General features: G+C 36.6%; 1 protein-coding gene across 1 annotated transcript; it reads left to right on the forward strand.

Moving 5' to 3' along the window:
* Nucleotides 1–10,378: 10,378 nt before the first annotated feature.
* Nucleotides 10,379–14,069, forward strand: clrn2 (clarin 2). The gene is made up of 3 exons (XM_048195521.1): nt 10,379–11,059; nt 12,898–13,077; nt 13,224–14,069. The coding sequence occupies exons 1-3, from the start codon at nt 10,807–10,809 to the stop codon at nt 13,490–13,492; spliced, it is 702 nt and encodes a 233-aa protein (XP_048051478.1). The 5' UTR covers nt 10,379–10,806; the 3' UTR covers nt 13,493–14,069.
* Nucleotides 14,070–18,297: the final 4,228 nt, after the last annotated feature.

The following is an 18,297-nucleotide window of genomic DNA, read 5'->3' on the forward strand; positions in this document are numbered from 1 at the left end:
TTAAACGATACCAGATGAGGAATAAGGGTCTTATTTTTCTTGATATCTAGCGAAACGATCAGCCATTTTTAAAAAAAAATACAACTGTATATGCTTTATATAAACACAAAATATCGCCTTGAACATACTTCCGCTTTCTGCATTCTTCAAAACGATTACGCTGTATGTCCTACGCCTTCCCTATTCAACTTACGGAACGAACGCTGCGCCAGTTTCGTTTTTTTCTGTACTAGTAGTACTTCTTATATCTCCAGTTGCAAAAACTTTTATAATGACTATGATTTGCAACTTCATAGTTAAATTAAAATCTTAATAATAATAATGTCTGAATACTTAGTAAACCTGGAATAGGTGCCAGTAACAGTTGTAATACATATATATAATGTTAAAGTGGCTTGCCATACTATGTTTCTTTCTTTCTGTGTTTTCCAGCTGCCAATATGAAGGTTGTTTTGCAAGGTTTTTTGGTATACTAGTGCTGGACATAACCCAGTCCAGCTGACGTGTGCTTACAGGAAATTCAAACAGACTTTGAATTAGAACTGCCCTTGTTAAGAGGACAAATTGCAATATTCATTATCCTAAGTGGAGTATTTTGGACGATATCACGTCTCTTGCAGCAGTTCAGCAGCTCAGTCATCTCTATGTTGCCAAAGATCACTGACATGAATTTAAAACTTATTGCTCTGCCTGCCCTCTCATGCACATGCTAATCAATAGAGTTTAAAATACTGCAGCTCTTCAATGATGACGTGCTGTCTGCTGCATCAGTAATCTTAACAGGACAGGAGTGTGTGTGTGTGTGTGTGTGTGTGTGCATGTGTCTTCGTCATAAACAGAAACACACATACTCTGTTTCTGATAAAGTTTTATTTCTAACGCAATTATGACAACCTGGTGGATATGTTGGCTTTTCAAACATTCAAGTACTTTTGCTTTCTCATTTTATTGTGAGAAACTTCCATACGACACTTGATGTTTGTTATGCAGTGGGCATGTATGTTGTGTGAGTGTACATTGTGCCTGATTAATTATTCATGAATCAGAGCAGGTTTTTGATACCGATAGGTCCTTACTCATCATCTGCAGGCTGTTTGTGAGAGATAGAGATGCTGACTCACTGGTCTTTCTTTTCAGAAGTGAGTCATTCCTTCTTTTATGGACATATGATCACTTTGCCATTTTAAAGAGAAACAGTGTCCTTTTGATAGATAGATAGATAGATAGATAGATAGATAGATAGATAGATAGATAGATAGATAGATAGATAGATAGATAGATAGATAGATAGATAGATAGATAGATAGATAGATAGATAGATAGATAGATAGATAGATAGACAAACATAGTTTTATGCTCAACTGCTTTACTGCACCATTCTAGAATAAGATTTATCAGTATTAAAAACTCCTTTTAGAACAACGCAGACTGAAATCGAGAGTAGTCTAATGGACTAAGATGCCAACCTAATGAAGTTTGTCCACTGGATTTTTGCTGACCATGCAGACAACCTCATCTACTCATCCAAGTGACCATTAGGGTCTTCAATCCATAATAGTATGATCATTGTGTGGTGGGGTGGGTTTTGTGGTGCTTTTTAAGTGTTTCTGTATGCCTACACATTGAGAGTACTTTGCTTTTGTGGACCATTTTAACTTTGTCCATTTTAATATTGTATAAGTGCATACCCTAAACCGATATGAGCCTGACATAAAGGAATAGGTCAGTCAAAAATTAAAGTTCCCTCATGTTGTTCTAAGCCCATATATGACTTTCTTTTGTGTATGAAAGGCGAACTAAGAAAACAAGTTTAATTTTTAGCTGCTCTAATGGATTCCAGAGTACAGTGCATTTTTTGGTTTTGTTTTGTTGTTTTATCCACAGAGTAGTGGATTTGTTTGTTTTGTTTTGTTGTTTTGTTTTGTTCGGAGTGTATATCAAACTGCCAAAGTGACATGATTTCAGTAAACAAGGCTTTGTTATGTCATAAGTGTTTCAAAATTTCAATGGTTCACCACTGGGGGGCATGATTTTGGCAGTTTGATACATGCTCCAAACCACTGATTAGAAACAAAAGATTAGTAAAGCTTCGAAGCTTCATGAAGCAGTGTTTTGAAATCGCCCATCACTAGATGTTGTTGAATAAAGTCATTATTTTGTTTTTTGGCACACAAAAAGTATTCTTGTCGCTTCATAACATTAGGGTTGAACCACTGTAGTCACATGAACTGTTTTAAACATGTCTTTAGCAGCTTTCTAGGCATTAAAAGTGTTAATTGTCTTGCTTGCATTTTTTTTTTTTATAGAGTGGAAAGTGGGGTGAGTTGTGCCAGTTTTTACTTAAAGTGACTTTAAAGTGAGGCCATGGCAGTAATGCCTTCAACTTAAGAATGTACATATATTTCAGGATGTGGTGCATCCCTGAGAACAATAACTTTGGATCTGAAATAAATTGTTTCAAAAATATAGCTTTTGGGGAAAAAAAGTGGTCTCATGGCACAACTTGCCCCTGGTGCGGGGTAAGTTATGCCTTTGGGGAGAATGCGTTGGGGTAAATTGTGCCAGTCATTTCTGAAGTAAAACAGAACATTTTAACGTTATGAACTGTAATGCTATATGAAAGCAAGACAAATTCAATACAAAATTTCTCATTTCAGGTTTATTTAGATATTGTCACCATATTAAACTGTTGGAATATGCCAAGTCATATTTTGTAGTTTTTGGGAAAACACAAAAAACTTAAATACACAATATATGATATTTGTGAATCATTTCAGGCAAAAAGGCTTTGGCAATAGATGCCTGTTGACATACATAGAACGCTGTCTGTCAATTATAAGAATAACATAAGAATACGCCACGTTACAAATTATTATGCAAGTGACATATCAGTAAGATTTCAGTAGAATAATCATTCATATTTTAGTTTTTCTAAGAAAATGCTTGTTTTTTTATTTATCCATGTCTTTTTAGATAACTGGCATCAATCTCAGACAAAATAATTTGCTATGGAAACCCTACTTAGAGGTTGTTCCACATTATTAAGCAAGTCACAGTTCTCATGCAATCTGGGAGGAAGAAAAATCTTTCTGAAGATGAAAATACCTGTTTGCTACATGGTCTAAAATCAAGAATGTCATATAGTTTAGCTGCTAAAATGTAAGAGTACAATTACAAATTAATAATATATTTAAAATAATCATAAGTTAACCCAGGCCCTTTGGCACAAATCACCCCGGACCCACAAGTTTGAAAAACTAGCATGATCCAGCAGTTAAGAGCTAACATACTGCTAACTGTATAGACTCATTGTGTAGCCTGCTAAAGCACTAAAACATCTGTGAAATGTTTTCAAACTTGTCTATAATTGTTCAGACACTACAATCAAAAAACCTTGATCATAGAAATTTTACTTTGAAAGAGAAAAAAACGTTTTTTTGAGCTAAAATGTGCTTTCCTCTCATGCCATGTGTCTCTCTTCTTTGGAGGATGAGTAAAATGGGTGGCTTTTCAAAATTATGTGGTCACATGACCAATTTCTTCTATGGTTTTCCAGAAACAATGGGTGGAACTACTTCCCCCCCTGGCACAAATCACCCCACTCTCCCCTACAGTGCACAGAGTAGTGGATTTGTTTTGTTTTTGTTTTGTCTGTGTGTTGCAGCACAGAGGATGGGGAGGGTTAACTAATCAGACTAAAGGAGTGTTTCAGAGAAGCCCTCATATGCGAAACAAGTATTAAAGCTGTCATGCAGGCGAACTCAGATACAAGGGTTGGATCCAAATGCAGTAGGTTTATTAGAGCAAGTGCTTCTTAAGACTGTCAACCCCCCGCCCCCTCCCCCAGAACTGCACATTTTGTATGTCTCCCTCATCAGACGCAGCCAGTTCAAGTCTTGCAGTCTCTGCTAATGGGCTGATGAGTTGAATGGAGACATACCAAATGTGCAGGGGTGGGGGGTCCCCACAGGTTGAACAAGCACTGAATTACGCTGCCTTCACATGCTATCAGAAATATGGTAATTCCCACTTCTGAAGTCGTGATTACAAGCTTATCACATTCAAGTTTCAGGAGGGGAGGACGTTCATGTGCAATTTTTACCTAGGAAACTCGTATTTATGACAATTCCGAGAGCAAGTGAAGGCAGCATTAGAGTAGTCCCAAAATACAAATAAACTAAAAAATAAATAAATAAATAAAACAACTGGAAAACAAAACATAGGAAAACAGAATGGAGAAAACTAACATAACAGCCTAGATGGATAAGATCTGACAACTGATAAGCCACACCTAGGAACAATGAAAGACTAATTAACAAGGGAGAAATTACACAGGACTACAACAAACTCATTTTTTACCCATAAACAAAAAAATGAAAATTCTACCTTAATTCTCATTTTTTTTCTGTTTATTAAACAACAACAAAAAAAACTAATTTCTCTTTATTTCTTTTTCAATAGAAAATCTAATGACCAGATGGTACATGGATGTGAGTACAGTGCATTTTTTGGTTTTGTTTAGTTTTACCCACAGAGTAGTGTTTTTTTGTTTGTTTGTTTGTTTGTTTTTGTTTTTTGACACATAATGGCCCAGTTTCACAGACAGGGCTTAGACTAAGCCAGGATTAGGCCCTAGCTCAATTAGGATGTTTAAGTAGTTTTTATAAACGTACCCTATAGACAAAAACATTACTGGTGTGCATCTTGAGACAAATGGCACTGACATATTTTAAGAGATGTCAGTACAAGTTCCTTTCAGTTAAAACAGCTCAAACATGCATTTTAGTCTAGGACTAGCTTAAAGGTGCTAAAGAGGATGTTTTGTTTTATACATTTTTGCAATATTACTTGAAACTGTCTTTACTAACTGATAAAAGACTATTTATTAGGTGCACTGAAAGGAATAATATTAATATACATCATCTGTGCATGAGGTAGGGCCTTAAAAACATCAGCCAATCGTTTACGCGATCATCGCGTAAACGATTGGCCCTCTGGCTTGTCAATCACTGCCATTACGTTCCTTGTGCGAGACGTGCATGCAATGTTTTTGTCAGGAGACAGGAGTAACAACTGCAGATTATGAGTTACCTGCGGTGAGTCCGACATAATGAATCCACTAACACGACACAGCGAATGCCGGTGGTAAACAAACACTCGTGTTCCAATACTCGTGCACGAGTTTTGGGAGGCGTTCCCTCGAAATGAGCTGTGATGGAGGGGGGTTGTTCTTACGCATGCGCTCATTTCAAAAAATCATTAACAGTCTTTGGTTTCTCAGTCGACGAAAAGATCCTCTTTAGCACCTTTAAGCCTTGTCTGTGAAACCGGGGGAAGGGCTTTTCACACTGCGCTTAACACCAGGTTATCGTTGTTCTAACCCTGGGTAAAGGAATGTTTCACACTTGTAATTTAGAAGCGGGGTTAGCACCGCCTTTTATCTGGGGTTATGAAACACTGCTCCGGAGGTTTTGCTGCGTTAACCCCGCATTGCGGTGCCAAACTTGTAAAGTGTGAATGTTACAGCTACTCTAGCAACAGACAACCAATCGCGTACTCATGCTGCCTTCACGTGCTATCGGAAATTTGATAATTGCCACTTCTGAAGTCGTGATTACAATCACTTACGATCCATCTGAAATGGGAGGGCGTTTATGTGCAGTTCTTACCTAGGAACATGAAGGCAGCATCATATTTGCACGCTTTGGATAGTAACGGAAACACTGCGCATTGTATAAACAGTAAACTTAGCATTTGAGAGGTAAAATGTCAAATGCTGACAGAAAACGGTTAAGTTTGAGTGAAGAAGAGACCGTTTCATTCTTACCTTTATAGTCCGAAATGTCCATTCAGTATAAACTCGATAGTACAGTCGGCAATACTGTTATGCTAAGTAAACAGGTCGAGTACTGTTTTTATCCAATCAATAACACAGACACCACAAATATGCAAATAAGAACGTTGACCCAGGGTTAAAGAATGTACAATGTGAAACCGAGGATTACGTTTACCCGAGGTTTAGAATGACCCAGGGTTAACTATTTCAAGTCTGAAAAGGCCTATGTAAGTTACAGATACTGTCAATGTACACCAGGGATGGGCAACTCCAGTCCTGGAGGAAACTGTCATTAGAATTCAACTTAGAATTCATCCTTAAAACCTCACCTAAAATCTCAAATTAAAGGATGGAGCTAAATTCTCCAGGACAGTGGCTCTAGAGTTGCCCATCCCTGATGTATACTGTAATGTTCACAGATTCACATCTTAATGTCTTGTGATGCATAGTAAACTCTCATGGTATCTTTAAGAGGGCAATTTCATGCTATAGTCAGACATGACAGGAAATGCATTTTAAATTGATCTGTGAGAATTCTGATGTGGACAGCAACAGAAATTTATGCAATACGTCTGACTGTTTGCAGAAAAACAAAGAGATTAAGAAATGTTAAGATGCTAAACTGAGTGTGTAATCAAAACGATGAATCTGATTAACTGGGTTACAGAGCACTTTGAATCTCATTAAGCTTATTGGTGTTGGAAAGAAGGCAAAAATAAAAGGAGAAAGAAGAAAGAGCATCATTTTGAAGTTGAGAACTGGTATGAAAGAGTAGATTTAGTTAAACAGTAAGCAGAGTTAGATTGATATTAATGAAGTTAGATTGAGCATAATAAAATGATAAAAAATAATGGGTGGAGCATTATATATTAAGAGTAGAAAGAGTGATAAAGATTACACAGAAAAAGATGTTTACACTATGGCAGCTGTCTTAACTCATGTCCAGTCATAACTGCATTATAAACATTTAAAACATTCCAGAATGCATTAAGTCTATAAGCCTGTCCAAAACCACAACAGTAGTCATTTGATATTCACAGTTGCCTCAATGAGCATCGCTGTAGTTTAGCTGGTCAATATGCCTCCATTCTTCAATCAATATGACAAGACTCTTTGACCACAGGGAACATATATTGTATATGCGCCTGACACTAAAGCTAACATTTTGTTTATGCAGCCAATTGATGTTCTTCACAAGCAGTTTTCATCAATACATTTCAATATGGATTAAAGACATGTTTTGAAACATGCCTCAAGAACCCTGTAACCTTTCTTTCTCTCAGCATCAGTCATATTGATCAGAAATACTAGTAATAACATTAGATCAACTAAACAAATCAAATGCAAAACAAATGTTCACTCAGTTTTTTTATGAGTATTTTTTTAATTCATATAAAAGATTAAAAAAGAGGGATTGAATGAATGAATTGAATGAAGATTGGAAATTTAAAAATCAATACGATTTAATAGGATGATGGATATGCATACTAGTTACAGTATATTGTGTCTTTTGCAAATTTGCAAAATTACTTGGATGTAATATTGTCATGACATGAACACTGACAAGTGTAGTGATCAAAACGGTGAAACATCCCTGTGCTTTTAAAGTAAATATCAACCATCTTTAAACGCCACTTGGCCAGTCAAATTTGAGGACCAAAACTAATTGTTGTATAATCAACTTAACAATTCAACAATATTGTGTTTTATATGTAGTAATAGTTCAATATATCAAATTTTAAGTGCCGTTTTTGATTTATGTATGTTTTGTGTAATTGTCACAAGTCCTATTCTTTAAAGTGCCCCTATTGTGGATTTTTGAAAATTACATTTCATGTAGTGTGTAACAGCTTTTAAGTGAATGAAAACATCCTGCAAAGTTTTAAATCTGAAAGTGCACCATATATAAAGTTATTGTCTCTCAAAAGTAAGAGTCGACTCTGAGTCAATTAAACGAGTCATTTGTAAAACGAATCCCAAGCCATTTCGTTGTGACGTAGAAACGAAACATTAGCATATTGCCCGCCCAATTATTGCACGCGAGGGAAAACTTGAAACCGCTCAAACACTGCCAATATATGAAGAATCAGTGGTTAAAGTTTATCTTTACAACGATACCACAGCAGTATAGCCCGAACCTTGTGCTGTGTTCCCGTCATTTTACTGACAACTGCTTCTTCAACCTAAATGTGTTCAACGAGGGATTCGCAAGCCGGTTGTTATCGAAGGATGGGTCAGTACCCAGTTTATTTGGACCAGCTTCTTCCTCCTCTGAATTACAATCTATAAGTATGATTAATAATTGTTGCTGTTAAGTTCTCACAATACGTATTTAGTTGTGTGTGTTGTGTTCGCTCCGCGCAGCTTGTAGGTCTCCGGCTAACCAGCTAACAGCAATATGTGTTCGCTTCATAGACTGTAAAAAAAGATGGACGACACACCTTCACTCTCTTCCATTGTAGTAACTGAAGCCGCCAATGTCCCAATATGGCGCTGACATCTTGAGTCTGGAGTCTGGCATAGTGAACTTGGAGCCCGAGTCTGCGCAGTAGTGAGCACGAAGTGGAGCCTCGATATCAATGTCCCGCCCAAACTCAAAACAACTCATTACTTTGGTGTGAAATAAACAGTTATGGAAATGTAGAAATTAAAGTTAAAGCTCCAGTCACCTCGCAAAGATCCAGAAAAAAGTCTGTTGGCGCCTCAGTGACTGCTTCACTCAGAGAAGCTGTCAATCACAGCTGTCAATCATGACGTCTCACCCCCATTTTTATAGCATCAAATAACTAACTAAAACTAAACTTTTTTTAAAGAACGAACACTTGAACTAACACCAGCATGATAAAAAAAATCCCTAAAATGACAGAAATTGTCTTTGGAAAAAAAAAAAAATTTAATATTACATGAAGAGGGCGGGGTTTATGACCTATACTGCATCCAGCCACCTGGGGGCGATCGAGACGCTTTGGCTTCACTTATCAGGACTCATGTGGCAAGCTTGGTTCGCTCGCATTTGACCCTTCGCAGGGAGTTTGATTGACAGGCGATCTGACCAATCATAACACCGAATCCACCATTTTGTCCGACAAAGCAGTCAGGAGTTAGAAAATTAACCTTGGTAGCCTTGAACTTGAAAAATTGTGTGTACTTACGTCTTTCCGCATTTGAAACAACATTCCTTCTCATGTTCATTCAAGTTTATTTGAAGCTATAAATTAACTAGTAAGAAGAGATGATCGGTTCATGAGGCGCTTGAGCTGAGGCGCTACAACAATCTGTCACGACACATTAAAGAGCCACAAAACGGTTTTTATTGTTTGAATTTCTTAAAAAAAAATACACAATGTGAAAGCTAGGACTTTGTTTAATATCATAAGTAACCTGCTCTGTCTTGTCTGTCAACATGTTGTCAGTGTCCTCTTTGCTCCGCGATGTATTTTTCACTGCGTGTGGTGTGACAGCGCCATGGCACAACAATAACTAAGGGGGGCGGGTCTTTGCGAAGGGTCAATTGTCTATAAATGTGTCAAATGTTTGTCGTTGTTATTACTTGGAGTTATGATAAAGAATAGAGCAACACGTTGGTGTACAACTGCAGTGCTTTATCAATACGTTTCTGCTTTGGACTAACGCATATACCATGACTGTTTGTGTGTTTACCACCGAGCTGTGTGGGCTAGGATCGCTAACATAAACACAAAACAACTTAATTCCTTTCTGAATCTTTATTTTTAGAATAGAGCGGAGCACCATTATTATAATACAATGTAAGTGATGCAAACACTGTATTCTGTACCCCGTATTAACCTGCAGAAGTCATCTGACCAATCACCGCAGACTACGGGTTCGGCAAAATGAATCGTTGAGCGAATCGTTTGGGAGTCGTTGAGCAAATAAGGTAAAAATAAATGCATATTATAAGACAATTAAAGTGTTTTTTGACCTTGCATGCATGTAACACTGTTGTTGGGGACTAACAAAACAAAAACAGGAACCTTTTAAATGCCACAATAGGGGCACTTTCACTGAATGGCACAGAGCTCAGCTCAATGAAACGGTAAGAGATCTCCCTCTAGCGGCGAAGATGAGCACTGTTTACAGGGCACCATAGAGCTCTTGAGTTGAGTTGAGCTGTCCATGGTGCTGAACCAAAGAAGTCCGGCAATACTGCTGTCCGTGGTGCTGAAGCCTGTTTAAGACTGTTCCAACTGACAAAGTAAAGGCTTGGTTCTTTTATGAGACCCCGAATTCTGCACTAAATAAAACAAATAATGACGGAGGTTAATATTTCAAGTCATTAGCCCATTTACTTCTGTCCAATTGCAGTGACTTTCCTATGAAACCCTCCCTTTTCTTTATTCATTGCAATGCTCAGTGACCGAGTAGAGTCTTGGCTGAACTGACATTTAATGTTTTGAATCAGCCGTTTCTATGACCTATTAGATTTTAATGTAAGGGAGCCATCGCAATTTGATTAACTGTTATAGCAAAGGACATCCTATAAAAATCCTTGTTACAGCAGGTTGATTAACGTGTGTGAGCACAAGATTTGACGGTTCGCTTGCGTTAGTTGAACCAATTGTCGCCGCTAAAATTATAACCCGTAATAATTCCCACACTCTGTGTGCGCGCGCGCGTGTGCGCGAGCACCTCTGGCAACCAAGCCAAGCGAAGGCAAGTAAACTGTATAAGGTTTCGTTAGGTGGTAAAGGAGATCCATCTGACCGCTTTATATCTGGTTTCCTGCTCTTTCCCTATCGCGTTCCTTCAGTTTAGTACCATGGTGTTTTAGTTTTTACAGGTGCAAACGTACAGCAAACATGCTGCAAATCGGTAGAGTATTTGCGTGAAGTTTTTAACTTCGTACGTTACAGCAGAGTTGGCTCGCGCAGCAGCGGAGAGAGGCGGACGCCTCGCGGAGTCGTGTTACTTTGCGTCTTGCTTTTTATTGGAGGAATGGGGTTAGTGAAATGCCAACTCTCTGGAAACAGATCGTGTTCTCCTTCGCTTCTATACTCAGCATCGGTTCTGTGGTACTTCTGGTTGTGGCACTGTCCACCGAGCGCTGGGTCACCGGAACCACACTGTGTCAGACAGGAGTAGATCTGGTGAACGCGTCTAATCCAGAGCTCGAGCAGTTCACGGGACACATTTACTACGGCCTCTTTCAGGGCGGGAAAACACGGAGATGTGGGCTCGGCATCCGCCGCTCCAAAATATACAGTAAGAGCACTAACGCGTTGATTGATTGACGTTATATTCCCTTCTAATAAAACATACAAGTTCTGTGCCCATATTATAATTAATCACAGTTATTTGTTGTATGTCTTAGGCTATTATTAGAACAGGTCTTTGAATTTTGTTTTTATCTCTATAGTTGTTGTTTTGTTGATGTTATTGTCTTGTCGTTATACATTTAACCTTCCTTTCTTTATAAAGCACTTGTATGAATTCATTTATTTATGTATGTGTGAAGTTCATTGGTTTGCCAGAAGAAATTCATACTTTTTATTAAAAGTTATTTAGGTATTAAACTATTAATACAAGGACGCATTAAATTGATTTAAAAAAAAAAAAACAGTAAATACATTTAAGCTATTTTTATTTCAAATAAATTTTGAACTTTCTAAGGATCTAAATATAATATCACAATTTCCACAAAAATATTATGCCACAACTGTTTTCAACATTGATAACAATAGGAAATCAGCATATTAGGATGATTTCTGAAGGATCATGTGACACTGAACACTGTAACACTGTAATGGCTGCTGAAAATAAAAAGTTATTTAAAATTGTAATAATATTTCACAATATTACAGTTTTTATTGTACTTTTGATTGAATAAATGCAGTCTGTTCAAGCATAAGAGACTTCTTTAAAAAATATTTTATATATTTATATATATATATATACAGTACAGTCCAAAAGTTTGGAACCACTAAGATTTTTAATGTTTTTAAAAGAAGTTTCGTCTGCTCACCAAGGCTACATTTATTTAATTAAAAATACAGTAAAAAAACTGTAATATTGTGAAATATTTTTACAATTTAAAATAACTGTTTTCTATTTGAATATATTTCACAAAGTAATTTATTCCTTTGATGGCAAAGCTGAATTTTCAGCATCATTACTCCAGTCTTCAGTGTCACATGATCCTTCAGAAATCATTCTAATATGCTGATCTGCTGCTCAAGAAACATTTAATGTGTACAATTGTACAAAATATTTGTGTACAATATTTTTTTTCAGGATTATTTGATGAATAGAAAGTTCAAAAGAACAGTGTTTATCTGAAATCTAATCTTTTGTAACATTATAAATGTCTTTACTGCCACTTTTGATTGATTTAATGCATCCTTGCTGAATAAAAGTATTCATTTCTTTAATTTCTTTTAAAAAAAATAAAAATAAAAATTCTTATTGACTCCAAACTTTTGAACGGTAGTGTATAATGCTACAGAAGCTTTGTATTTCAGATAAATTCTGTTCTTTTGAACTTTCTATTCATCAAGGAATCCTGAAAAAAAAAAGTACACAACTGTTTTCAACATTGAAAATAATCATAAATGTTTATTGAGCAGCAAATCAGCATATTAGAATGATTTCTGAAGGATCATGTGACACTGAAGACTGGAGTAATGATGCTGAAAATTCAGCTTCGCATCACAGGAATAAATTACTTTGTCAAATATATTTAAATAGTACACAGTTATTTTAAATTGTAATAATATTTCACAATATTACTGTTTTTTACTGTATTTTTAATTCAATAAATGTAGCCTTGGTGAGCAGACGAAACTTCTTTTAAAAACATTAAAAATCTTAGTGGTTCCAAACTTTTGGACTGTACTGTATATATATATATATATATATATATATATATATATATATATATATATATATATATATATATATATATATATATATAGCTCATCTAAATAGATAGATCATTTGTTAGACAGACAAATAGATAATTAGATGATAGATATATAGATCATGTATAAATCCAATTTTGTGAATCTTGATCTTTGTCTCTCTCTTTCTCACAAATTCTGCAGTTTTCCCAAAGCTCATCAAAAAAATCAACAGTGGTCTTCACATGATCATTATCTTCTTTCTTTTCATTGCTATTGGCTTTGCAGTGGTCAGTTTAGCTTTCTGTATATATAATGCCAGAAAAGTTCCTTATCAATCTATCAAAGGACCTTTTGGCCTCTACATCTGGAATTTCATAGCAGGTAAGTCAACATAACAAAAAATCTAAAGTACAATGTTCTGTCTACATATTTGGATAATCAACCCTAAATCAACAATTTCAACAAATTGTGATTCACTACTTTTTTCAATTTCTAATCATATACTTTCTTTTTTAATCTTCTCTCAGCTCTGTTCAGTGCAATGGGCTTTGCATGTTTCCTTGCAGCAATTCAGTGCCATCGGCTCACGGAACATGTGGCTAACTACCGTGAGAGCCTTTTTACCCTTGTGATCCGTGAGGAGAATCTTGGTTTCTCCTTCTGGTTGTGCGTTGCCAGCACTGTAACACACGGAGCTAACATTCTTGTAGTAGCCTCCAGTAAAATACATCTGCCTAAAATACAGACTAAGAAACCAGAGGAACCCTCAGCCACTGGAGAAGACTTCCTCTACTAAAGAACAAGAACGAGCTGAAAGGTTTGACTGCAGGGTCAGAGAGAAAACTGTTCAGATAAGCCAAACAGGATGTTCATGTGACCCGATATCTACTGAACCTGAGGTGATTTATGAGGTGATATGAGGTGATTTATGACTACGGACCACGGGGTTTCAGCTTATTTTTTGGCAAATAAGTAAAAAGAAAATCACTGACATGGACAACTGCAGGGCTTTCAAACTGAAATGTGACATTGGTTATGTATTTTACCACCAACAAGTTAAATATGAATGTTATCTCACTTTTTATTTTAGAACTACTGAGAAATATGTTATAATGCATTACCATGTGAAGATATAACTCATTTACGAGTCAATAAGCTTCACATTTAAAATGTTCCCTTTTTGGCAATGACAAACATGCTAAACACTCAATATCACAACAGGTCACCCATAGGTGAGATCCCAAATTAAACACTGAAAACCTAAATAGAAATGTTTCTGAGCACTTATTTGATACCTTTGTCTTTTAATTAATAAACAATGGAATTATTCACCAACTTATGTACATAAATGATTTGTTTTCTGTTCAAACTGCAGTATATGGACATTGCTTATAATAAAAAAAAGAAATAATAGTTTCTTTAATAATAAAACATATTGTTTTTTCACTTTCAGTGCCAATTATTTTTTCCAATAAGACTTAAATGTGCTTTATTAAACAGAACCAAGTCCAAGCAAATGTTAAATTTTTGTTTCATAATATTAACATTCTAAATCAATAAAATTAATGGAAACAATAATATCACATGTTGAAGCCTTTGTTACTCAAATATGAATTTAAACCTTGCCCTATAATTCTGTGAACGAAACAAAGGCTTTAATGACATTCTGTTTTAAACTTAGTTCAATTATAATAAAGCTAAGATGGTGATTGATGCATTTCAGTAGGATAATGATATGATTGTTTAAAATATTTCAAATAAGATACAATCAAACCAAAATTTATTCAGACACGTTGAACATTTCATTCACAGTTTATTCACTATAGTTTAAAAAAATGGTAATAAAATATGACAAGATCTCAGAGTTAAACTGTGTCAGAAAATACTCATCTTAATTATGTCAGATAACACTGGTCAGGTCAAAGTGTCTGAATAATTTTTGGTTCCACATTTTTATCAATTTTACTGGTAGTCCACTCTATGAAGAATTTTTGGGTATAATATGTTACTTTATTTTGCTATCCTCACTAACATAAATGAACTATAGTGTCCTGCACCCACTAGTAAAAAAAAATATCAAAAGTGTCTGAATAATTTTTGGTTTGACTGTAGGTTTTGGCATATGACTGACTTAAGATTTTATTTCCACATGTAAAAGGAACACTTTTGTTTTTTCTGGACAAAGGTTTTTATTTAATTATTTAATTTTTAGGTCATATAACCAACCCTACACTTGCACATAGAGCTCAAGACAGCATTACAGAGGTCCGGACCTCAAGGATCTCAGTGGTGGGTACGGCCGTGTTCCTGAGGAATACTGTATAGTTAAAGGATTAGTTTAAATGAAAATTCTTTCATTTATTACTCACCCTCATATCTTTCTAAATCTGTAAGATCGTCGTTCATCTTCGGAACACAAGATATTTTGGATGAAATCCATGAGCTTTCTGGCCTCTGATCGATTGGAACGTAATTTCCACTTTCAAGGTCCAGAAAAATGGTAAAGACATCATTAAAATAGTCCATGCGACTACAGTGGTTCAACCTTAATGTTATGAAGTGACGGGAATACATTTTGTGCGCAAAAAACAAAACAAATAATGACTTTATTCAACAATTTCTTCTCTTCCACGTCAATCTCCTACGCTTCACGTAGTAAACACAGTGCGGTGCTTCCGGGTCAGAACGCCAGCTCAGTATTGGCTTACGCTGTTCACGTGAGCACCATGATGCATGCATGTGATGTTGACGCAGGAGCTGGCCATGTCTTCATCGGTGACAGAGTTAAAATTCCTGCATGCTTTGCTCTGACGGCTTTGATGAGCAGCTCCAAGTCTACGTGATTGTATGCCAGCACCATTCCTGATAGGACAGACTTGAACACAGCATACTTGAAATGGCTGTCAGTGTGAATGGCCGCATCAAAACGATGGATCCAATGAAATATGTCCAGGTGCACGACCATACCATTATCTACCCATCCCTGGAACAATATCTCCACGGCAGCTCGGCCTTGTGCTTGGCAACACCCGCAGTCAACATAGAAGATCTTCAGCACATGCTGATTGGCCTGCTGGAATCGGTCCATGGGCTCCAGACACTCAGTGGACCCCTCACACGTAAGAACAAATGAGACAATCTGGGAATGCTCATTGCCTATACTAGTAAATATCTGTGCCTTTACCCTCTCCAGACAACTTCCTCGCCACCTGCAAAATGCAACAAATCTGTGAGAAGTGAGAGACTCAGATATTTCAAGACTGAGATTGTGGATGATCATGTCAATAAATGAATATTCAAAACAGTATGCAACAGGTTTAAAGGTACAGTTTAAGTTCTGTCATTATTTACTGAACCTAATAATACTTCAAACTTGACTTTCTGGTTACTCTTTTTTCAGTGTTCATGTTACAGGTAATTAACAATACCTCAGTTAATCAAACTTGTGTCCTAACGCTGACACAATCCCCCCAGGCTGCATAAGAGTCATGAGGCGTGTGGTGTACATGTCTTTGCGGTGGAGATACTCCTAATAGTGATTCTAATTAATTTGTTGCCACACCTTCACCATGGTGTTTCCCTCAGTCCAGTCACACAGAAGCCGCACCACATTTTTGTCCACACCACACCTGTAAAGTGTGATAATTAATATGCCAACTGTGTTGAGTTATTTAGAGGGGACAGCAAATTTACACTGTTATACAAGCTGTACACTTACTACTTTACATTGTGGCAAAGTGTCATTTCTTCAGTGTTGTCACATGAAAAGATTTATAGATAAAATATTTACAAAAATGTTTTTATCGGCTGCAATTTTTATTTTTATTTTTTTTACGTGATTTTTTTTTTTTTAAATGAACAACAATAGGGATGTTCCAATTAGGATTTTTGCAGCCAATACAACTTTAGATTTCTTGTCATCATGATCGGCCTATACTAATCCCGACCTCAAAAGTTCAAGCTTTATAGAAGCTCTTTGTTGACTGTCACTGTTAATCTATTTTTTTTTTTTTAGATAAAGTAATACCACAGATGGTTGTATTATTTACAGTAATGTTGTAATTGTTGTTTTAACTGAGAATCAAATAAGCACAACAAATATTGATTTTACATTGAACATTTTAATAGGCCTTTAAAGGTGATAGAGAGGATTTTTTCGTTGACTGAGAATCCAAAGACTGTTACTGAGTTTTTGAAATGACCGCATGCGTAAGAACAACCCCCCTCCTTCACAGCTCATTTCAAAGGAACGCCTCCCAAAACTCGTGCACGAGTATCGGAACACGAGTGTTTACCACCGGCATTCGCTGTGTCGTGTTTTTTGGATTCATTATGTCGGACTCACCGCAGGTAACTCATAATCTGCAGTTGTTATTCCTGTCTCCTGACAAAAACATTGCATGCAGCGCCTGTAGAGAGTGGAAAGTTACTGGAGTGCGCAGCCGCACACGTCTCTCACAAGGAACGTCACGGCAGTGATTGACAAGCCAGAGGGCCAATCGTTTACGCGATGATCACGTAAACGATTGGCTGATGTTTTTAAGGCCCTACCTCGTGCACAGGTGATGTATATTAATATTACTACTTTCAGTGCACCTAATAAATAGTCTTTTATCAGTTAGTAAAGACAGTTTCAAGTAATATTGCAAAAATGTATAAAACAAAACATACTCTTTAGCACCTTTAAAAACAGAGCTTACTTAAAACTATCCATTTAAGTATACTTTGGCTTATTAAAGAGCCTTGACTTTAACACTGAAGATAATTGCAAGGCTGTCTCAGTGGGTGCAGCTCATGAGACAGATGAAGGAAGACTATGACAAATTTTGTTTGTGGAAACAAAAGAAAAATAAAGTAGTACTGCAGCTCGAAGAGAAAGTGATTTTCAATCTTAAAGTTTTACTCTGGTCTTGTGTTTCAGTCACAGATGGTGTAATATGACAGTTTTGGTGTTTATGACCATTCCAATTTTTCATATCTCTATATTCATATTAGGCAATTATTTCACGACTTTTATTATATATACACCTCGGGAAAAAAACTGAGGTCCGGACCTCGGGATCTCAATGGTGGACACGGCCCTGTACCTGAGGAATAGTGGAGTTAAGAGGCATTCAGAGATCGAGAGTGAATTCCACCGCTAAGGACTACAACAGCTTATGTCACGAATAACGTCACTGGATTAGCTATAAATACTGAGAGTCTCTTCATGATTGCCAGTTACATGGATCCCTGGCTTTACGTGCACACCCTGGGGTTATATAGAGGGACCAAATACTTAAATTTAGATCAGTACTGGGAGGCTTAGTTAGTGCCCGAGGTGACCATGTGAAGCTGGAAGTAGGGCACCGCCTGACGCCTGTATGGTTATTTGGTGGGCAGCAGGGGGCGCCCTAGATCGTAACAAATCCTAACTCTACACTCTTCACATTTTACATTGTCACACACAACAAACAAAGTACCATGGTTTTACCATTGTGTTTTCCCCATTTCCCACATGAATCAGATATCCATGTAAATGTCATGATACATGAATTCCAGTCTCATGCTTTATGTACTGTGGTATTATGTGATACAATGCACTGTACTACCACATTACTT

This window comes from Megalobrama amblycephala, linkage group LG7 (genome assembly GCF_018812025.1).
Source record: "Megalobrama amblycephala isolate DHTTF-2021 linkage group LG7, ASM1881202v1, whole genome shotgun sequence".
Taxonomy (NCBI): Eukaryota; Metazoa; Chordata; class Actinopteri; order Cypriniformes; family Xenocyprididae; genus Megalobrama; species Megalobrama amblycephala.

Coding starts and splice junctions, on each gene's coding strand:
- clrn2 (XM_048195521.1), top strand. CDS start 10,807: ATGCCAACTCTCTGGAAACAGATCGTGTTCTCCTTCGCTTCTATACTC. Junction 11,060..12,897: donor CCGCCGCTCCAAAATATACA/GTAAGAGCACTA, acceptor CAAATTCTGCAG/TTTTCCCAAAGCTCATCAAA. Junction 13,078..13,223: donor CATCTGGAATTTCATAGCAG/GTAAGTCAACAT, acceptor ATCTTCTCTCAG/CTCTGTTCAGTGCAATGGGC.